The sequence below is a fragment of the Chrysochloris asiatica genome, unplaced genomic scaffold (assembly GCF_000296735.1).
Source record: "Chrysochloris asiatica unplaced genomic scaffold, ChrAsi1.0 scaffold00003, whole genome shotgun sequence".
Lineage (NCBI taxonomy): Eukaryota > Metazoa > Chordata > Mammalia > Afrosoricida > Chrysochloridae > Chrysochloris > Chrysochloris asiatica.
Window position 1 is genome coordinate 26,772,566 of NW_006408521.1, and position 18,100 is coordinate 26,790,665.

At 40.1% G+C, this 18,100-nt stretch overlaps 1 protein-coding gene across 1 annotated transcript; it reads right to left on the minus strand.

Annotated features, from left to right (window-relative positions):
* Window positions 1-5,521: 5,521 nt before the first annotated feature.
* On the minus strand, window positions 5,522-13,184 carry LOC102824882 (biogenesis of lysosome-related organelles complex-1 subunit 2-like). The gene is made up of 5 exons (XM_006831466.1): window positions 13,124-13,184; window positions 12,608-12,724; window positions 8,258-8,377; window positions 7,151-7,255; window positions 5,522-5,553 (listed from the first exon to the last, which is right to left on the minus strand). The coding sequence occupies exons 1-5, from the start codon at window positions 13,182-13,184 to the stop codon at window positions 5,522-5,524; spliced, it is 435 nt and encodes a 144-aa protein (XP_006831529.1).
* Between the last annotated feature and the right edge of the window lie 4,916 nt (window positions 13,185-18,100).

An 18,100-nucleotide genomic window follows, 5' to 3' on the forward strand; every position in this document is an offset into this window, starting at 1 on the left:
ACGGCTGGGTTTTAACAACCACTGACAATCAGGAACCTGAACCAGCGTTCCACGGTAAAATGCCGTGGCGGTAGAATAATACGTCAGTGCACTCCAACCAATAAAGACCCACTGGTCTACAGAGAGCGCCGAGGGGCAAAAATTGCCCTTAGGTGGCTTCGCTTTAAGGAGAGTGTTGGAGGAACCAATGGGAAAGGACTTTGTTGTTATTTGCCTTCTACGAACTGATCCCAGTTTTTGTGTGGCGCAATGGGATAAAACATTGGACCGCTAGGACTCTTTGAACCACTAGGTTGGCGTCTCAAACTCCCCAGCCGCTCCTTGGAAACCCTATACACAATGTCGCTCTGAGTCGGAACTGACTCGATGGCACTTAGCAACAGCAACATGAGGGAAAAGACTAAAAGAGTTCTAATTCTGATTTTCCATTTCGGAGCAATTAAACAAGCTTATTTTTTAGAAAGTTCCCAGCACAATGCTGGGCACTAACAACCTAACCTTGTCCATCTAGTCGGAGGATACAGCCACTCACACGCAATTTTTTAAAACAAAATCTATCAAATAGTTAGGGAAACGATGACGTGGAGAGATGGAGCAGCTGGGGACTCTAGGCCCAGAGACGGAGAGGGGCTGTGTGCTAACGACTCCAGGCTTGCAGGGTATATACCCTTTGGTTGGTTGATAATGCATGGAGGGGATTGTAACCATGGCAATGAGATGATGCACGATGGAATGAATGTAAAGCTAATGTTCTCCCATGTAAACTATCACATAATTCACAATAAAACATTTTTAAAAAATTTAGGGACGCGCACAGTGGCTCTGTAGGATAAATACTGGACAGTCATCTACAGAGTCGGTGGATTGAGCCTCACCAACCTCTCTGCGTAACAAAGATGAGGCTTTCGCTCCCGCAAAGATTTAGTCTTGGAAACCCTATACAGAGTCGCTTATGAGTCTGGAACCACTTAACAACAATAAAAAGTTAAAAGAATAACACCAATCCCTTCAATTTAATAAATGTCAACTTGTTCCCCTGTCTCTCTCTAGGTGCACAAGCACTTTTCCTTTCACTGACTCATTTGAAAAGAAGTTGCAGACATATTTCTCCACCCCCAAATACTTCAGTGTGTCAAGTCTAAGGGTATAAACAACACCTAAGTAAATCAATATTAGACTTAATCCATCTGTATTTACATTTCTCCATTTGTTCTCCAAAATTCACTTTATAGCTTGAGGTTGTTTCCTTCTGGGGTCCAATCCAGTGTCACCCTTGCATTTGCTTGCTAGTCTCTCTGTTGTTGGGTGGGGTATTGATCCTGACTCAAAGTGATCATGTGACGGATAACAGCCCCTTTAAAGCTAAGCTGTAATCTTTGTGGAAACAGATGGCCAGTCTTCCTCCCACTGAGCCACTGGGTGGGCTCCAACCCCCAACCCTTAGCAGCAGAGCATAGTTGTCGCACCACTAAGGGTCCTTCGTAATGTCTCAAGTCTCTTTTTAAACATCTACAATAGTCCACCCACCTTTTTGGTTTCGTTTTTCATTTTCATTTACATTTGTGGCCAATTAGTAGGAGACAACAGAGTGTAAGAGTACATGGAAACAAAGGAGCTCCTGACAATTGAGGGGCAGGAAGAGTCACCAAAGGTACCTGAGAAATGAAAACATAAGTTTAAGGAAGAACCACAAAGCCTTGGTCTCTCCCACAACCTTGACGATTGCTCTTTGGGGAATGAGCACATTCCTCGTCTCACAAATACTGAGGCTCCTGCTTTGCTGCCTCTTTAGCATGTTTTTTTGTGTGTGTGAGTGTGGTGCTGTTTTTTCCTGTCTTTTGGGTAACCCATGAGTAGCATAAAGAGTGAATTATCTACAGTTATCTATCTATTCTTGCTGGAAGCAAGAAGAGTAGATACAAGTTTGCCAAAAATTGGCAGATAAGAATTCCAGGAAGTGGAATTTTGTATTATCTTTGCAAATTTTCTGTAAATTGATTCTAAAATTTATGGAAAGAAAGCTCATCCATAGGAATTTAAGGTAGCAGAAGATAGCTGAACTTAATGCAAGTATAAGAATAGCAGGAGATGAAATCAAAGGGAAAAAATGGGGCCTTATATGCAAGCTAAGAGATGTTTTTAAAGAGAACGTAAGTTCCTAAAGGATTTCATTATTGTTCTTGTTGTTAAGTGTTGTCTAATGGATTCTGACTCATATTGACCCTGTCTAGGGTTTCCAAAGAGTGGCTGTTGGGTTTGAAGCGCCAACCTTACAGTTAGCAGTCCAGTGCTACACACACCAGGACCCCTTAGGTGCCATCACATCACTTTCAACTCAGCAACTCAGAACTAAGGTCTATTTGGCCCTGCACCATCCTTACAAGCATTACCATATTAGAGACCATTTTTGCAGTCACTGTTGAAGGTCTTCCTCTTTTTTGTTGACCCTCTACCAAGCATTATGTCCTTCTCCAGGGACTGGTCCCTCTTGATAACATCTCCAAAGTACATGAGTCAAAGCCTCAACATTCTTACTTCTAAGTAGTATTCTGATTTCATTTCTTCTAAGACAGATTTGTTTGTCCTTTAGGCAGTTCATGGTATATTGCCAACAGCATAATTGAAAAGCATCAATTCTTCTTTGGTCTTTTTTATTCATTGTCCAACTTTTGCATGAGTATGAGGAGACTGAAAATACTCTGGCTTGTATCAGGTGCACCTTAGTCCTCAAAGTGACATCTTTCATTTTTAACCCATTAAAAAGGTCTTTTAGGGACGATTTGCCCAATGCAATATGTCCTTTGACTTCTTGACTACTTCTTCCATAGGTATTGTGGATCCAAATAAAATTAAATTCTTGACAACTTTTCAATACTTTATCTTGATGTTTCTTATTGGTCCAGTTGTGAGAATATTTGTTTTATGCTGAGGTGTTCATTCATACTTAAGGTTGTAGTGTTTAATTTTCATCAATGAGTGCTTCAAATCCTTTTCACTTTCAGCAAAAAGCTGGTCGGTTTCATCACAGTTGTTAGTCTTCCTCCAATCCTATTTGCTCTTCATATAGTCCAGTGTTTTGATTATTTGCTCAGCATGCAGATTAAGTATGGTGAAAGGATAGAACCCTGACACACACCTTTCTGATTTTGAGCCATGTAGTATCCCCTTGTCCGTTTTGAACACCTTCTATGAAGACCTTCATGTGGAATGCATGAGCACAATTGAGTATTCTGGAATTCCTACTCTTCACAATATTATCCATAATTTGTTGTGATACACAGTCAAAGGTCATTGCATAATCTATAAACATAGGTAAAACATCTTTCTGGTATTCTCTACTTTCAACCAAGATCCAGCTGACATCAGAAATTATATTCCTTGCTCCACACCCCGTTTTTAACCTGACTTGAATTTCCGTGTGTACTGCTGCAACTGTTCTTGAATTCTCTTTTGAATTTGCTTGTGTGATATTAATGATATTGTTTGATAATTTCACAATCTGTTGGTCACCTTTCTTTGGAATAGGTTTTTTGATCTCTTGCTATTAGTCAGTTGACCAGGTAGCTTTATTCCAATTTATTGACATAGATGAGCACTTCTAATTTTGTTGAACATTTCAACTGGTGTTTCATCAATTCCTGGAGTCTTGTTTTTTGCCAATGCCTTCAATGCAGCTTGGAATTCTTCCTTCAGTACTATCAGTTCTTGATTATATACTATCTCCTGAAATGGCTGAACACGACCATTTGTTTTTGGTACAGTGACTGTATTCCTTCCATGATTGTCTGATACAAAAAGACGAATACCAGTTTACTTTAGCTCACTATTGCCTCAGAAGTAGTGTTAGCAAAAGAGTAAGACTCTCAACAACTGCAATAATGAGCGCAAACATGGCAACAGTGGTGGAGAGTGCAGGACTGTGCATTGTTTAGATCTGTTGCACATAGGGTCACTAAGAGTCAGAATCAACTCTACATCACTTAATAATGCCTAGGATATCTAAGTATTCTATTTCATTTTCGAAAACTTCCAATTTGCCTTGATTCATACTTTACTTCATGCATTCCACATTCTGATTAATGGACATTTACAGCTGTTACTTCTCATTTTGAGTCATGCCACATCAGCAAATTAAGGTCCCCAAAGCTTTACTTCATCCATGTTATTTAAAGTCAATTCTACATTGAAGAGACAAATCTTCCACAACCATATTTTGAGTCCCTGCTGACCTGAGGGACTCATCTTCTGCACTAAGTGCCAATGTTTTCAGATGTAGATCATCAGGCCCTTCCTCCCATCTCCTTTAGTCTAGAAGCTCTGCTGAAAACTGTCTACCATGGATGACCTGCTGGGATTGGAAATATTTATGGCGTAGCTTCCAGGGTCACAGCAACACAAACCACCACAGTACAACGAATGGACTGAGGATGGCAGGAAAAGATTCTAAGCAAGAGGAATACTGTGGCCAGTTGACATTTTAGAGACAGTGCTCTGGCAGCAGTGTGGAGGGTAGGTTGGAGGGAGAGTGAAGATAAAGACATGAGCCCACAGCAACAATCCAGAGAAGCAGAGGGGAAATGATGGTGATCCCCAACAGAGATTATGGGACTAGACAGAAACAGAATTAAAAACTCTCTTGGAGGCAGAATTGGGACTTCAGGCACCTTCCTAGCTGCTAACACCCTACCCTGAGTAAGTTGATTGTCTTCCAAGGCAAACTGGTCAGCCAGTATCCTCCAATCATTGATGTCTTTAGTCTGAAAGGAAGATGTTCAGGTCTCCAGACACAAGTAGAAAGAAGTTTCATAAGATGCTTGAGCTTATAACTGGCAACCTCCACCTCCTCATCCAACACATAAGTTCATATACACGTCTTATCTAAGTTTTCATCACATTTCCAAAAAGGAGCATCTGTCAATCATCCATCCCTAGATATGTGACACACACAGAGAAGAGACGGAGGGCCTGTCACATACACAAAGCTATCAGGGCACTCCTTTTACTGTTTCTGCTCAGTTTAGAGAGCTTGGCCTTAAAGAAAACTTTAATATGTTCTGTTATTTGAAATGGTATCAAAAAATAAATTACTGACATCCATAAGGTGAGAAACTGCAAAGGACACATTTGTTCTCCTTTTTAAATTTAGATTCTTGTTAACATTAGCATCATTAATAGCAAAAACAACCATTTATACAGTAAAGACCTGGCATTTAAGAAAACAATGAAGTGCTACTAGCAGAGATGATCGGTCCTTTCATTTGATCCCACTGGCAAGCCCAGGTTCACTCTGAACTTCGAGTCTCTGTCTTTAACAGATGGTAGAACATTCCAGTAGAAGGTAAGGAGTGCTAAGTGTGAGTTTCTGAGGGAATAGACACAGTTCTCCAGTGTACTCCAGTGTAGGGATCTTCCAGCAGCTTCCTTTTGAGTGGTTTTAACAATTCCATCAGCCCCAAGGTTCAGATCTTATAAAACATTCTTAACATTAAAAAAGGGACTCTGTCCCATAGAAATTGGGTTTTCATCGCTTCTCCAACTTCTTGTACTTGGCTTCTGAAAAGGAGAGGAGGAGAGAAAGATATATCTTAATACTGGCTCTTAAAAAGAGACTTTTTAGTTAGTATTTCAGGCCAATTTCAAAAACACCTTATAATATTTTTTTTTTTTTACAAATCTATCCGCTTCACTCTCATAGTCTGTCCAAATAAACAGATCACCAATGTAACACAACTTAAAATGAGAAGTCAAGTGCACTCACTCACAAAACTCAAAACCCAGCACATTTCACTAAGCTCGAGCCCTGTCAATAGCACCTGCTAATCCAGCTCCGCCACGAATCAACGTGGACTTGACCTACTGGATTCCAAGGACAGGAAACTGCATTTGCCAGACTTTCCCAGGCTGAAATGCTCACAAAGTATAAATGTATTTTTCTCCTTTTATTTTCTTATCCCTACAACTCACTCCAGGAAACCAATTTTGAAAGATGCAGACATTTAAAAGGCCATCAAAAAACCCTAACAGATTCCCTTTTTCTTATAAAACCTCAAAAAACCTGGCAACATGCCTTCTACATATTAAGGTTCCCAGTAACCATTTACTAAATATAATTGTGGACAATGAAACTGCTAAATCACCACCATGTCAAACTTCAGCCTGATGCAAACCACTCTCTTTAAATAGTCAATTATTGTTGTTATCATTAGTGCCATCATGTCAGTTCTGACTCCTAGTGATCCTGTATAGGGTTTCCCAGAAGTAGCTGATGGGTTTCAACCGCTGACCTGATGGTTACTAGTCCTGTGTTGATCCCACAGCGCCATACCAGGACTCCACGTAGTCAGTTATTAATGAAGAAAATAATCTATAAATTATATCTAGGACAAAACCAAGTTCAACCATTTGAATCCTAGACATGAGTCAGAGCCAGTTAGCAAGTCAACGCACTGGCTAGAGGGGTCAACAAATACTCACAGGACTCACTTCCTCCTGAAAGCAAAATGAATCCTTTAAGAAAACCCTTAACTTAGCCAGTTTCTGTTTTGACAACTTATGTTTCTACACTGGTGTGGTGTTTGTGGGTTAATGTGCTGGACAGTTAAGATGGGTTTGAACTGCAAGGTTGGTGGGTCAAGTTTACCAACCACTCCTTGGAAACCCTACATAGGGTCACTATGAGTCAGAATTGACTCAACAATAATCAAGATTCTTCCGTCTGCTGAGCGGTGATTAAGAGCTGGAGCTTTGTGCTCAAAAAGACCTAGTTTGGCTTCTTCATACACTAGCAATGTGACCTCGAGCACATTGTAGTTTCACCTTTTAAACTACAGCTTCCTCCCCTGGAGAATGGTGGTGAAAATTGTGAGCTCATCACATCCATTCGTAAGAGGATAAAAAACAGTACTTCAGAAGCACAAAGAACAGTGCCTGATATATCATTAAATAATCAGGAAATACTATTTCTGTTAGTAATATTAATAATAATAACTTACTGGGTTTAGGATTACAAACCTTTTATATGAAAAATTTTAATCTTGACATGAAGGTTAAAGATATGGTAGACACATCATAAATGTTACCTACTCATATTGGCTAGGGTCACACTGGCAGGGAATACTCTTTATCAAACCAAAATAGGAATAAAAATTACCCAGTTTTTTTGAATATGCATCCAACTTGTAAGCTGCTTGTTCAAGGGCTGCAACCTGCTCCTCAATTAAATTGATCTGCTCCAGATAAGGCTGCAATCCGGCATCTTAAAGACAAAGACAAACCGTATTGTAGGGGATCAATAAAAACCGATCGGCAACAATGCTAGTGCCTTGTGCCCTTTGGTGGTGTCAATTATTATACATGCCTGAGTGGTTTTTTAAAAAAAGGGCTAAAGCAAATAGAGAGAAATACTGTTAACTGATAGTACATGGAGGGGATTCTAATCATTGTGATGAAACAAGTTGTATGATTTGTTGAATGTAAAACTGATGATCTGCCCTGTGTATGTGTATAGGGGAATATATTAAACTAGTAAAAAAAAAAAAAAATTAAATAGAAGAAAATAGGCAAAAAGAATGCTAGTGCCTCTAACTGCTCTGCCTAAGGAAGACTACGTGGGCTGACCTGAGTTCTGATCACTAGTAGGGCAGATGCTTTAGAAGCTAACTGGTCAGACACCACTGTGACTCAAACAAAGTAAACTTCTCTCATAACTAACATTCTTTTCTTTTTATTTCCTTGTTTCTCAAGCAATCTTTCCATTAGTGACTCAGTTTCTTGAGTATTCTCAAACAATGAAAAGTGTGTCCTAGAAACGGAAGGAATATCAATATAAGTCAGTGGAAAATAAATCCACCACTCTAAATTAGCTTTTTCCATTGATAGATTTTCTTGTTTTTCTATTTCGAGAGTTATATGGACTTTGTTATTAAATCAATTCACTGGAATCAGATCACCCCTCCTCTGCCCACTTCTTTTCCAAGAATGAACTGTTAAAATTTAGATTCAATGATGGAAATAGCACACCCTCTGTCCCCTAAGAACAAATTGACAAAATTAAGATTTAAAATAAAAAATAACCATGTTATCAAAGCATGCTAGTCCTCAGAACGTAAGAAACTCCCCTTAACTTTGTAATTGATTTTTAGAAAACGAGCTCTCTGAGGACAGAGGCCATGTTCCCTCCTCTTCTCGGCAGTCCTATGCCCAACAGGTTATTACACACATAATACATATTACACACTAACAAAAAAATGTTACTTACACTTCTGATTTAAGTCCTTTAAGTTTCTACTAATATTTATAGCAATATCTTTCATTTCAAGATACTTCAAGCTGGTTAGTTTATTCATGTTTTCCAGGAGCTTATAATCTTCGCTGGTGGCTTTAAAATAAAAGAAAATGAGATTTCTTTTTTAAGATCTGTCGTTGATTATTGGAATGTCACATTATAGGACAAATTATAGTTTAAAGCAGCACTTAGGGAATATCAAAGGAGCAGACCACTTTTGATCTATGACATTTATAGTCTGCTGTTTGCTTTGAAAGTCTACACAAAATTCAGACTAAAAATCAGCAAACTAAGCAAACAACAAAATTCAGAAGCTTCAAGATCTTGGTTAGAAAGGGAAATCATAAACTCACATGGTACGAAAAAGTGGTAAATAAAAAGTCTTAGTATCTCCTTTTCTAAAGAATAAAAACATGTATTTGGAAGAATAGCATTAAAAGGATAAATGTACATCATCAACTAGGCCCTTAGCGCTGCTCAGAAACCAACTGATGACTGTGTATAATGCACTACTGCATGGTCTTACAGTGACTTTTCCAAACCATTTGATTCCTCTTCAAATCCTCAATTCCCATCCCCTCAAAGCAAATGGTCACCTGCAGAAATTTCCCAAAAACCAAGTAACCCTTGTTTTAGAAAGACTAATTTGGTAGCATTAAGTCCTGGTGTGGTGCTGTAGAATAAACACTGGACTGCTAACCACAAGATCAGTGGTTCAAACCTACCAGCCACTTCCTGGAAACACTATACAGGGTAGCTGTGAGGTGGAACCGATTTGATGGCACAATTGCCAACAACGATTTGGTATTAGTGAGAGTGTGGATTGGGGGCAGGGAGGGCAACCAAAGACAGATGAGAAGTGTGGCCTGAGGCCATGACTGTAAAAGGAATAGAAAGGAGATTGTGGGTGCAGGAATGTTGTTGTTGTTGTTGTGTGCCATCGAGTCAATTCTGACACACTAAGACCTTATATAGAGTAGAACTCCCACAGGGTTTCCTACACTATAATCTTTATGCAATCTGACTGCCACAGCTTTCTTTCATGGAGATGCTGGTGGGTGGAACCACAGACCTTTTGGTTAGCATCTCAGTGCTAATCATTGCACCACCAGGGCTCCTGCGAGAATATTACACAAGTGGAATTTGTAAGACATGCTGACGTGGGTATCGGTGGGTGGAAGGATTCTAAGCTATGTCTGAGGCTGTAAGACAAGGTAACTGAAGGGATACGAAGGGGGGTGGAAGGCAAGTGGGAACCACAGTGAGGAAGCAGGATAACTGTTTCACATTAAGGGTATTGCAGTTATTGAGATGAAACAAAATGTATGAGTTGTTGAACGTAAAGCTGATGGTCTTGTCTGTAAACCTTCACAAAATTCGCAATAAAAAGCTTAAAAACAACAACAACAAAAAACCCCCACAGAAAGAGGGGTAGTGCCATTAATGAAAATAGGGAAGCTGGAAAGAGGAACCCTGCTAAGTATGAAAACAATGTTGTCAGTTTGGGCTTTAAGCAAGCCAGGTGCTTGCATATTAAATGTATACGAAAATTACTCACTTCCACAAAAAATTATGTCCTCTCCTACTTCTCAGACCATGTAGTCCTCTTAGTCTATCATTCACTTAACCAGTTTTAATTAGAGACATTGGCATAGAAAACCACAACTGATAAAAACAACAGTATAAGAACAGTGACAAATGACAATGAACTCAAGAAGGAGGACAAGATGGGCAGAGGGTGGGGTGACCCAACTGAATAGTGTTGGTCCTCTCTAAAGGAAACAACTGTTTACTGTAGTCAATTATGACCTCACAACAATGGGGCCTACTGTTGTCAAAACTTTGTAATTTTAAGAGAGAATGAAAAATTACAGGTTTTATTACTTGACTTTTCTTGCTCCAAAATAAAATAAGTAAATCATCAGGCCAATCAATTAGAGATTCACAATTTTTTTCTATTCTGCACCAAGCCTTTTCTCAGACTCTGGTTCACAAATTTAGCTCATAGCCCTTTCCCAGGGAAGTAAAATGATATAATGTATATGAGCCACCCCTAGACTATGGCCCCTAAACATCCTTCAAGCCTGGAACTGAACCAACCCCAGGATCACCTTTCAGCCAAACAACAAACAGACCTATCTTTCTGAACAAAAATACCTGTGAGAAATGCAATCCTCAAAACAATCAACTACACAGGGCCAAAAGAGCAGCATTTGCCTAAAAGTACACCTCAGAGGCAAGAAGGGGCAGGAAAGAAGGACAAATGGAAACAGGGAACCTTGGGAGGAAATAGAAAGAGTGTTGTTACATCAAGAGGATTACTACTAAAGCCAAAAATAAAAAAAATGCATAAATTGTTTAGTGGAAAACCAATTTGCCCTGTAAACTTTCACCTAAAACATCATAAAATAAAAAAATGCTAATAAGTCACAGTGAACCAGACTGTACTCTGGACCCTCCCGGACACATGGGTCATGCCCACTAGAAACACATATTTGATCAAGAAATGAATCATACTCTATGGGTGGGTCATCAAGTCCTCAGCCTAACCCAATAGGTCCCTAGATCTTCAGGTCATTCCCATTTCCCAATCTCATTTCTTTTTAATCCAGTAAACATCACTGTTTTAGCCAAATAAACTGCTTGCTTCTATCATTTCACTCCTCAAAATACCTCTCTTTGCCAAAGAAGCATTTCCTGATTAATATTGTTTTAATATTACAACTCACAGTGACCCTGTATAGGGTTTCCAAGGAGCACTGGTGAGTTTGAACCGTCAACCTTGTGGTTAGAAATCCAATGCTTATGCTACAGTGCCACACCAGGATTAATAATAGACCTTAATTCTCTTGTGCTGGTCTCAGCATTAGTCTATACACTATCATTATAAATGAAATTACAAAGATTCAAGTTGTCAAGGATCTCATTTTACTTGGATCTACAATCAATGCCCATGGAAGCAGCAGTCAGAAAACAGTGTATTGTACCGGGCAAAATCTGCTGCTAAAGAGTTCTTTAAAGCATTTAAAAAAAAAGATAACACTTTGAGGACTATGGGGCATCAGACCAAAGCCTTGGTCTTTTCAATCATCTCATTTGTTGTTGTTAGGTGCCATCGAGTTGGTACCGAATCATAGTGACCTTATTCACAGCAGAATGAAACACTGCCCAGTCCTGGGCCAACTTCACTACCATTGCCATGTGTGCATCCATCGATGCTGCCATTTGGCCAATCCATCTCGTTGGGGGTCTTCCTCTTTTTCTCAGACCCTCCACCTTACCAAAACATGATATCCTTCTCCAGTGACTGCTCTCTTCTGACAATATGTCCAAAGTATGAGAGACGAAGTTTGGTCATCTTGGCCTCCAATGAGCACTCTGGCTGCACTTCTTCCAAAATGAATCTATTGGTTCTTTTGGCAGCCCATGGCACTTTCAATATTCTCCTCCAACACCATAATTCAAAAGCATCAATTCTTCTACAGTCTTCCTTATTTGCTGTCCAGCTTTCACATGCATATGAGGTTATTGAAAATATCATGGCTTGGGTCAAGCGCACCTTAGACTTCAAGCTGACATTTTTGCCCTTCAACACTTTAAAAAGCTCTTGTGCAGCAGATTTGCCTAATGCAATATGTCGTTTGATTTCTTGAATGCTGCTTCCGTGAGTGTTGATAGTTGATCCAAGAATGAAGTCCTTGACAACTTCAATCTTTTCTCCATCGATAAGAATGCTGTTTATTGGTCCGGTGTGGAAACTGGACAGTGTATAAGACTGAAGAGTTGATGCATTTGAGTGACTGTGTTGGTGAAGAATAATGAATATATCATGCATTGCAAAAAGAGTGAACAAATCTATGTTGGAAGAAGTGTAGCCAGAATGATGGAAGGCGAGACTTCATCTCACATACTTTGGGAACAAGTTCCTCACCAAGATGGTCTGGCATAGTGGCTGCAACAACGGGCTCAAGCATGGCAAAGATTGTTAAGGAGGGCACCAGTGGGGCAAGGTTTAGTTCTGGGGACTCAGTGTCACAATAGTCAGAACCAATTCAAGGGCACCAAACAAAAGCCAACACAGGGTCGCCTTAAACATTCACGTATGTGAGTCTGAAAGTAGTTCCTGGAAGTTCTGCAAGAAAGAAATGGGCTTCTTTCTGTCCCATTCATGACTGCCCAAACTCACAACATGCCTGCCTCAGGCTATGTGGGGTAGAAGAGGGAGCTGCAGATTGATGCTGCCAAAGCACACTGCAGGTCTCCCAGAGCCAACTTCGCTGGTAGGCAGTGGCACGGGTCCGCAAACTCCTGGGCTCGTCTCACCTGTCAGTTCCCCAGTCAGGTACGTGGCCATCTTGGAGAACATGTGCCGGCATAGCTCATTGATGTCAGCCTCAGCGGGCTCCTTTGCTTCCTCAGCAGTCTCCACGACAGCATCATCTAAGCCAAGGGAGGAGTAAGTGTCCTGCCCCACCTCCAGTTCTAATGGAGCCCAGAGAGCTACTTACTGCACCCCTCCACCGGTCTCACTCAAGCAAATCGGCTCATTCTCCATCTGCCACAACCTCAAATCCCTCCTTTGACCTTGCCCCACCTGACCCAGCAACTCCAGCCCCGTGTACTGGCACCTCTCTCAGAGCCAATCCCTTGGCCAAACCATCTCAGGCGCCCTGACTGGGCACACTCGCACACACCCAGGTGCGCTCTTCCGACTCGCCAGCACCTGGCAGGTGAGCCAACCACACATTCAGCCTCGCCTTCCAGTGTCCTTCACTACAAACCGCCCTCATGCGGCCCGCATCCACAGTCCTGGAACTCCCGCGGGACGACTCCAGGTACCTCGAGACGGTTCTTCACTTCGGCTCGCCGGGACACCCTCGGTTGCCGTCGCCGCCGCCATAACGAACCAGCACTGCTTCCGGTTTTGGGATGCCTGCGCATGCGCACCGGGAGTGGTTAGCCAGCTCCGCCTCCGGAGTTTTTCCAAAAGTGCTTGGTTTGTTTTCGCAGCTCTGGGGTTTTGTCCGGATCATAGCTCAGATAACGAACTATAACAGCGTAAACACGAAGCCCAAATTAAAGATAAGATGCGCCATCGTTAATTGATCCCCTGCCAAGAATCGCAACTGTAGGACTGTGGCTGATCTCATACCTGCGGCCACACCTCGGTAGGTCTGGGGTTGGAGTCCAGGCTGGCCAAGTGACCAAAGTCACCAGACTGGTTGTCCCCTCCTCAGAGAATTTGCACCCTGACTGGAGTTACCCATAGAAAAAGACTGATCAGGGAATCTATGCTTTTGAGGTAGTCTCATCCAGACTTTGGGAAATCTTAAGGCATTTATTCTTGAGCCTTAATGTTCTTCCTTGCAATGCCCTTATTAATACCAATTTATTGGCTCTTTTTCCTTAAATTGCAGTCAATTGATACAGTCTTGCTTTCTTTTCTTTTTTTTGTTAGTTTGTTACTGATTTCTCCTCCTCTTGGAATATAGCTTCTTTTTTGTTTGTTTTGTTTATTGAGAATAAGATTACAATGGGAAAAATTATTTTGAAAAACATAGTTACATGTATGGCACTTTTACTATGCAAATATCCTCATAACTGAAACGAAAGAGTTAAACAACTGGCCTTTACGTTCTTACCAACAATATCTTAAAGTATGTTTTAATATACATTAATGGTATTTAAAAAAAATAGTTGTTTACTTTTTTTTTTATTCTCCATTCCCTACTATCCCTGTTAACCATCATAGAATGTTTCTTTTAACATGAAAACATTTTAAAAAACGTTTTACATTAGTGGTCTCATGCAATATTTGCCCTGTTGTGTTGACCAAGAAACAATCATTCAAACAGAACAAGGGGACACCAAATGTTTTAAAATTAGGAAAGGTGGGCGCCGAGTTTGTATTCTTTCACCATACTCATTCAGTCTGTACTATTAGCAAATAATCTGAGAAGATGGATTATATGAAGAAGTACGTGGTATCAGGATTGGAGGAAGACTCACGAACAGCTTTCAAGATGCAGATGATACAATCTTGTTTGCTGAAAGTGAAGAGGACTTGAAATACTTATTGCTGAAGATCAAAAACCACAGCCTTCAGTATGGGTTGCACCTCAATATAAAGAAAATGAAAATCCTCACAAATGGATCAATAGATAACATGAGAAATTGAAAAAAGATTGAACTTGTCAAAGACTTTATTTTGCTTGGACCCACTATCAACACTCCTGGTAGCAGTAGTCAAGAAATCAAGCAACGTATTGCATTAGGTAAATTGGCTGCACAAGACCTTTTAAAAGTGTTCAAGAACAAAGATGTAAGTTGAAGGACTAAGCCTTGAAAATACCCAAGCCATGGTATTTTCAGTAGCTTTATATGTATGTGAAAGTTGGGCAGTGAATAAGGAAGACCATAGAAGAATTGATGCATTTAAGTTATGGTTTTGGAGAAGAATATTAAAAGTACCATGGATTTCTAGAAGAACTAACAAGTCTGTGGTGGAAGAAATACAGCCAGAATACTCCTTAGAAACTAGGATGGTGAGACTTTTCGTTGCTTATACTTCAAGCATATTATCAGGTGGGACCAGTCCCTAATAAAGTGGAGGGTCAGAGAAAAAGAGGAAGACTGCGAATGAGATGGATTAGCACAGTAACAGCAGCAATAGGCTCAAACTTAACAACAATTGTGAAGATGGCATAGGACCTGGTGGTATTTTATTTTACTGTGCATAAATAAGGTCACTATGAGTCAGAATTAATTCAACAGCACCTAAAAACAACAACAACAGTTTCACTCAGCTTAATGTTCTCCAGGTTCATCCATATTGTGAGGTGTTTTGAAGATTTGTTATTCATCAACATTGCGTAGTATTACATTGAGTGTATGTACCAAAATTTGTTTAACCATTTTTCTGTTGATGGGCATTTGGGCTGTCTCCATCCTTTTGCTGTTGTGAATAGTGCTGCTGCAATGAACATGGGTGTGCATGTATCTATTCATATCACAGCTCTTATTTCTTGAGGTTATATACCAAGTCGAGGGACTACTGGGTCATATGGTGTTTCTATTTCCAACTTTTAGAGCGGTTACACAATTTTACAGTCCCACCCTCAATGTAGGAGGGTCCCAGTCTCTCCATGTCCTCACTTACATTTGTTGGTTTCTGTTTTGTTTTTAACTTTGCTATTAATGCTGGGGTGAGATGTTATCTCATTATTGTTTTGATTTGCATCTGTACTGATGTGGCACTGTGGGATAAAGCACTGGACTGCAAGGTTGCTTTGAATCACAAGGTCAGTGGTTCAAACTCACCAGCTGCTCCTTGGAAACCCTATACAGGGCCACTATGAGTCAGAACTGACTCGATGGAACTTAACAACAACAACAACAGTGTCTAATTACCATGAACATATCATCATATGTTTATTGGCTGCCTGAATGTCTCCCTCGGTGAAGTGTCCATGTCCTCTGCCCACTTTTTTAATTGGATTTTTTGTCTTCTTATAGAGGTGTTGAGAAGTTCTATAAATTTTAGAGAACAATTCCTTGTGTGATATGTCATTGCCAAAAAAATGTTTTCCCAGTCTGTGGGTTTTCTTATTTCTCTTTTGATGCACATAAATGTCTAATTTTTAGGAGGTCCCATTAGTCTAATTTGTCTTCTGCTGTTTGTGTGTTTTCATTTATGTTGGATAGTATATTTATGTCATGTATCAGAGCCCCTAAATTTGGCCCTATTTTATCACTGATCTTTATAGCTTTAGTTTTTACTCTTAGGTCTTTAAACCACATTGAATTCATCTTTGTATGATGTGATATGTGAGTCTTATTTCATTCTTCTACAGGTTGATTTCCAGTTCTACAGGAAGAGAGGCTATCTCTTCCACATTTAATATGTTTTGGTCCTTTGTCAAAGCTCAACTGAGCATAGGTGGATAGACTTACTTATGGGTTTTCAATTCTGTTGCATTGATCTACATGTATTTCATTGAACCAGTGCTAGGTTGTTTTGACTATTGTGACTTTGTAGTAGGTTTTGAGATTGGGACGTGAGAGGCCTCCTACTTTGTTCTTCTTTTTTAGTAATGCTTTGCTCATGTGGAGTCTCTTTCCTTTCCATGTAAAGTTAGTGATTAATTTATCAATTTCTTTAAAGAATGGTGGAATATAGATTGCGATACATTATATCTATAAACTGCTTTGGGTAACATTGACACTTTCACAATGTTAAGTCTTCCTATCCATGAGCATGGTATATTCTTCCATTTTTGTAGGTCTCTTTTAGCAAAGTTTTGTCATTTTCTTTGTATAGGTCTTATCTTACTGTGGGTAGATTTATGCTTACATATTTAATCTTTTGGATGGCTATTGTAATGGTATTGTTTTTCTGATTTTCTTTTCAGAGCTCTCTTTATTAGTGTAAAGGAATACAACTGATTTTTGTATGTTGATCTTGTACCCTGCCACTTTGCTATATTTTTCAATGAGTTCTAATAATTTTCTTGCTGAGTCTTTGGGATTTTCTAAGTCTAAGATCATGTCATTTGCAACTAGAGAAAGTTTTGCTTCTTGACAATTTGGATATATTTAATTTCCTTCTCCTGTCTTGTAGCTCTGGATAAAATTTTCAGTACAATATTGAATGTTGTTGTTGTTATTGTGTGCTGTGGAGTCGGTTCCGACTCATAGCGACCCTGTTCAGGGTTTCCGAGGCTGTAAATCTTTACAGGAGCAGAAAGCCTCATCTTTCTCCCGCGGAACAGCTGGTAGTTTCGAACTGCTGACCTTGTGGTTCACAGCCCGATTTGTAACCATTACGCTACCAGAGCTCCTTACAATATTGAATAGTAGTGGTGATAAAGGACATTTGTGTCTGCTCTCAGTTTCACTCCATTGAGAGTGATGTTGGCTATTAGATTTTGTCAAATGCCTTTTCTGCACCAATCTATGTATATAATCATGTGATTCTTTTCCTTTGTTTTATTTACATGGTGTATTACATTGATTGTTTTTCTAATATTGAATCATCCTTGTATACTGTGGTATCTTGAATTTACTTGATATGGCATTTCTATCCAACCAAGTTGGATAGAATCACTTAATTCCCACCAAGTGATTAGGTGTTGTCATTTTTGTTAAGTACCCTATTTGGTGGGGGCATGCAAATAAAGTGTACAGGACTCTAAGACTGGGATTAGTTAGTTTTTCTGTCCTGCTAGGTTTAAAAGGAGCCATTTCAGAAGCAGGAATAGATGATCCCAGGATCATCAAGGAAGAAAAGCATGAGTGGGGTGTGAGATGCATACCTAAAAAGTGGTGGCAGCAGAAATGGTGGAAGTGGTGGCATCATGGAGAGACAGAGCAACTGTGGGCTTCCCTGCTGATGGACTGAGTAAAGCTGAGTGCCCACAGGCCAGAGGCTGACTTACCCTTTGGGCATTTGCAGATTGGCTAAAAGAGCTTGGTAACACTTGCCTGAGGAGGGCAGAAGCTCAGAGGCTGGGAGGCTGACAAGAGTGAGGTGTGCCTGCAGTATGGCAAACAAGAGGCATTCCTGACAGGAGAACTGCATCCTGAGTTGTTTCTGATCCTGAATTGTACCCTGTTCACTTCCCTACTAAGCCCCATAGTTGTGAGTATCGTTATGAGTTCTGTGTGGTCATTGCAATGGATTATCAAACCCAAATGTGAAGTAGACTGCTGCTGGGAAGGATGGTTGGTGTAAGAATGGGGTAAAGAAAGTTGTAAGGTGGAGGCATGTCTACCCTCCACTTCATAGGAATTGACATTGGATTGATTTTGCATTTG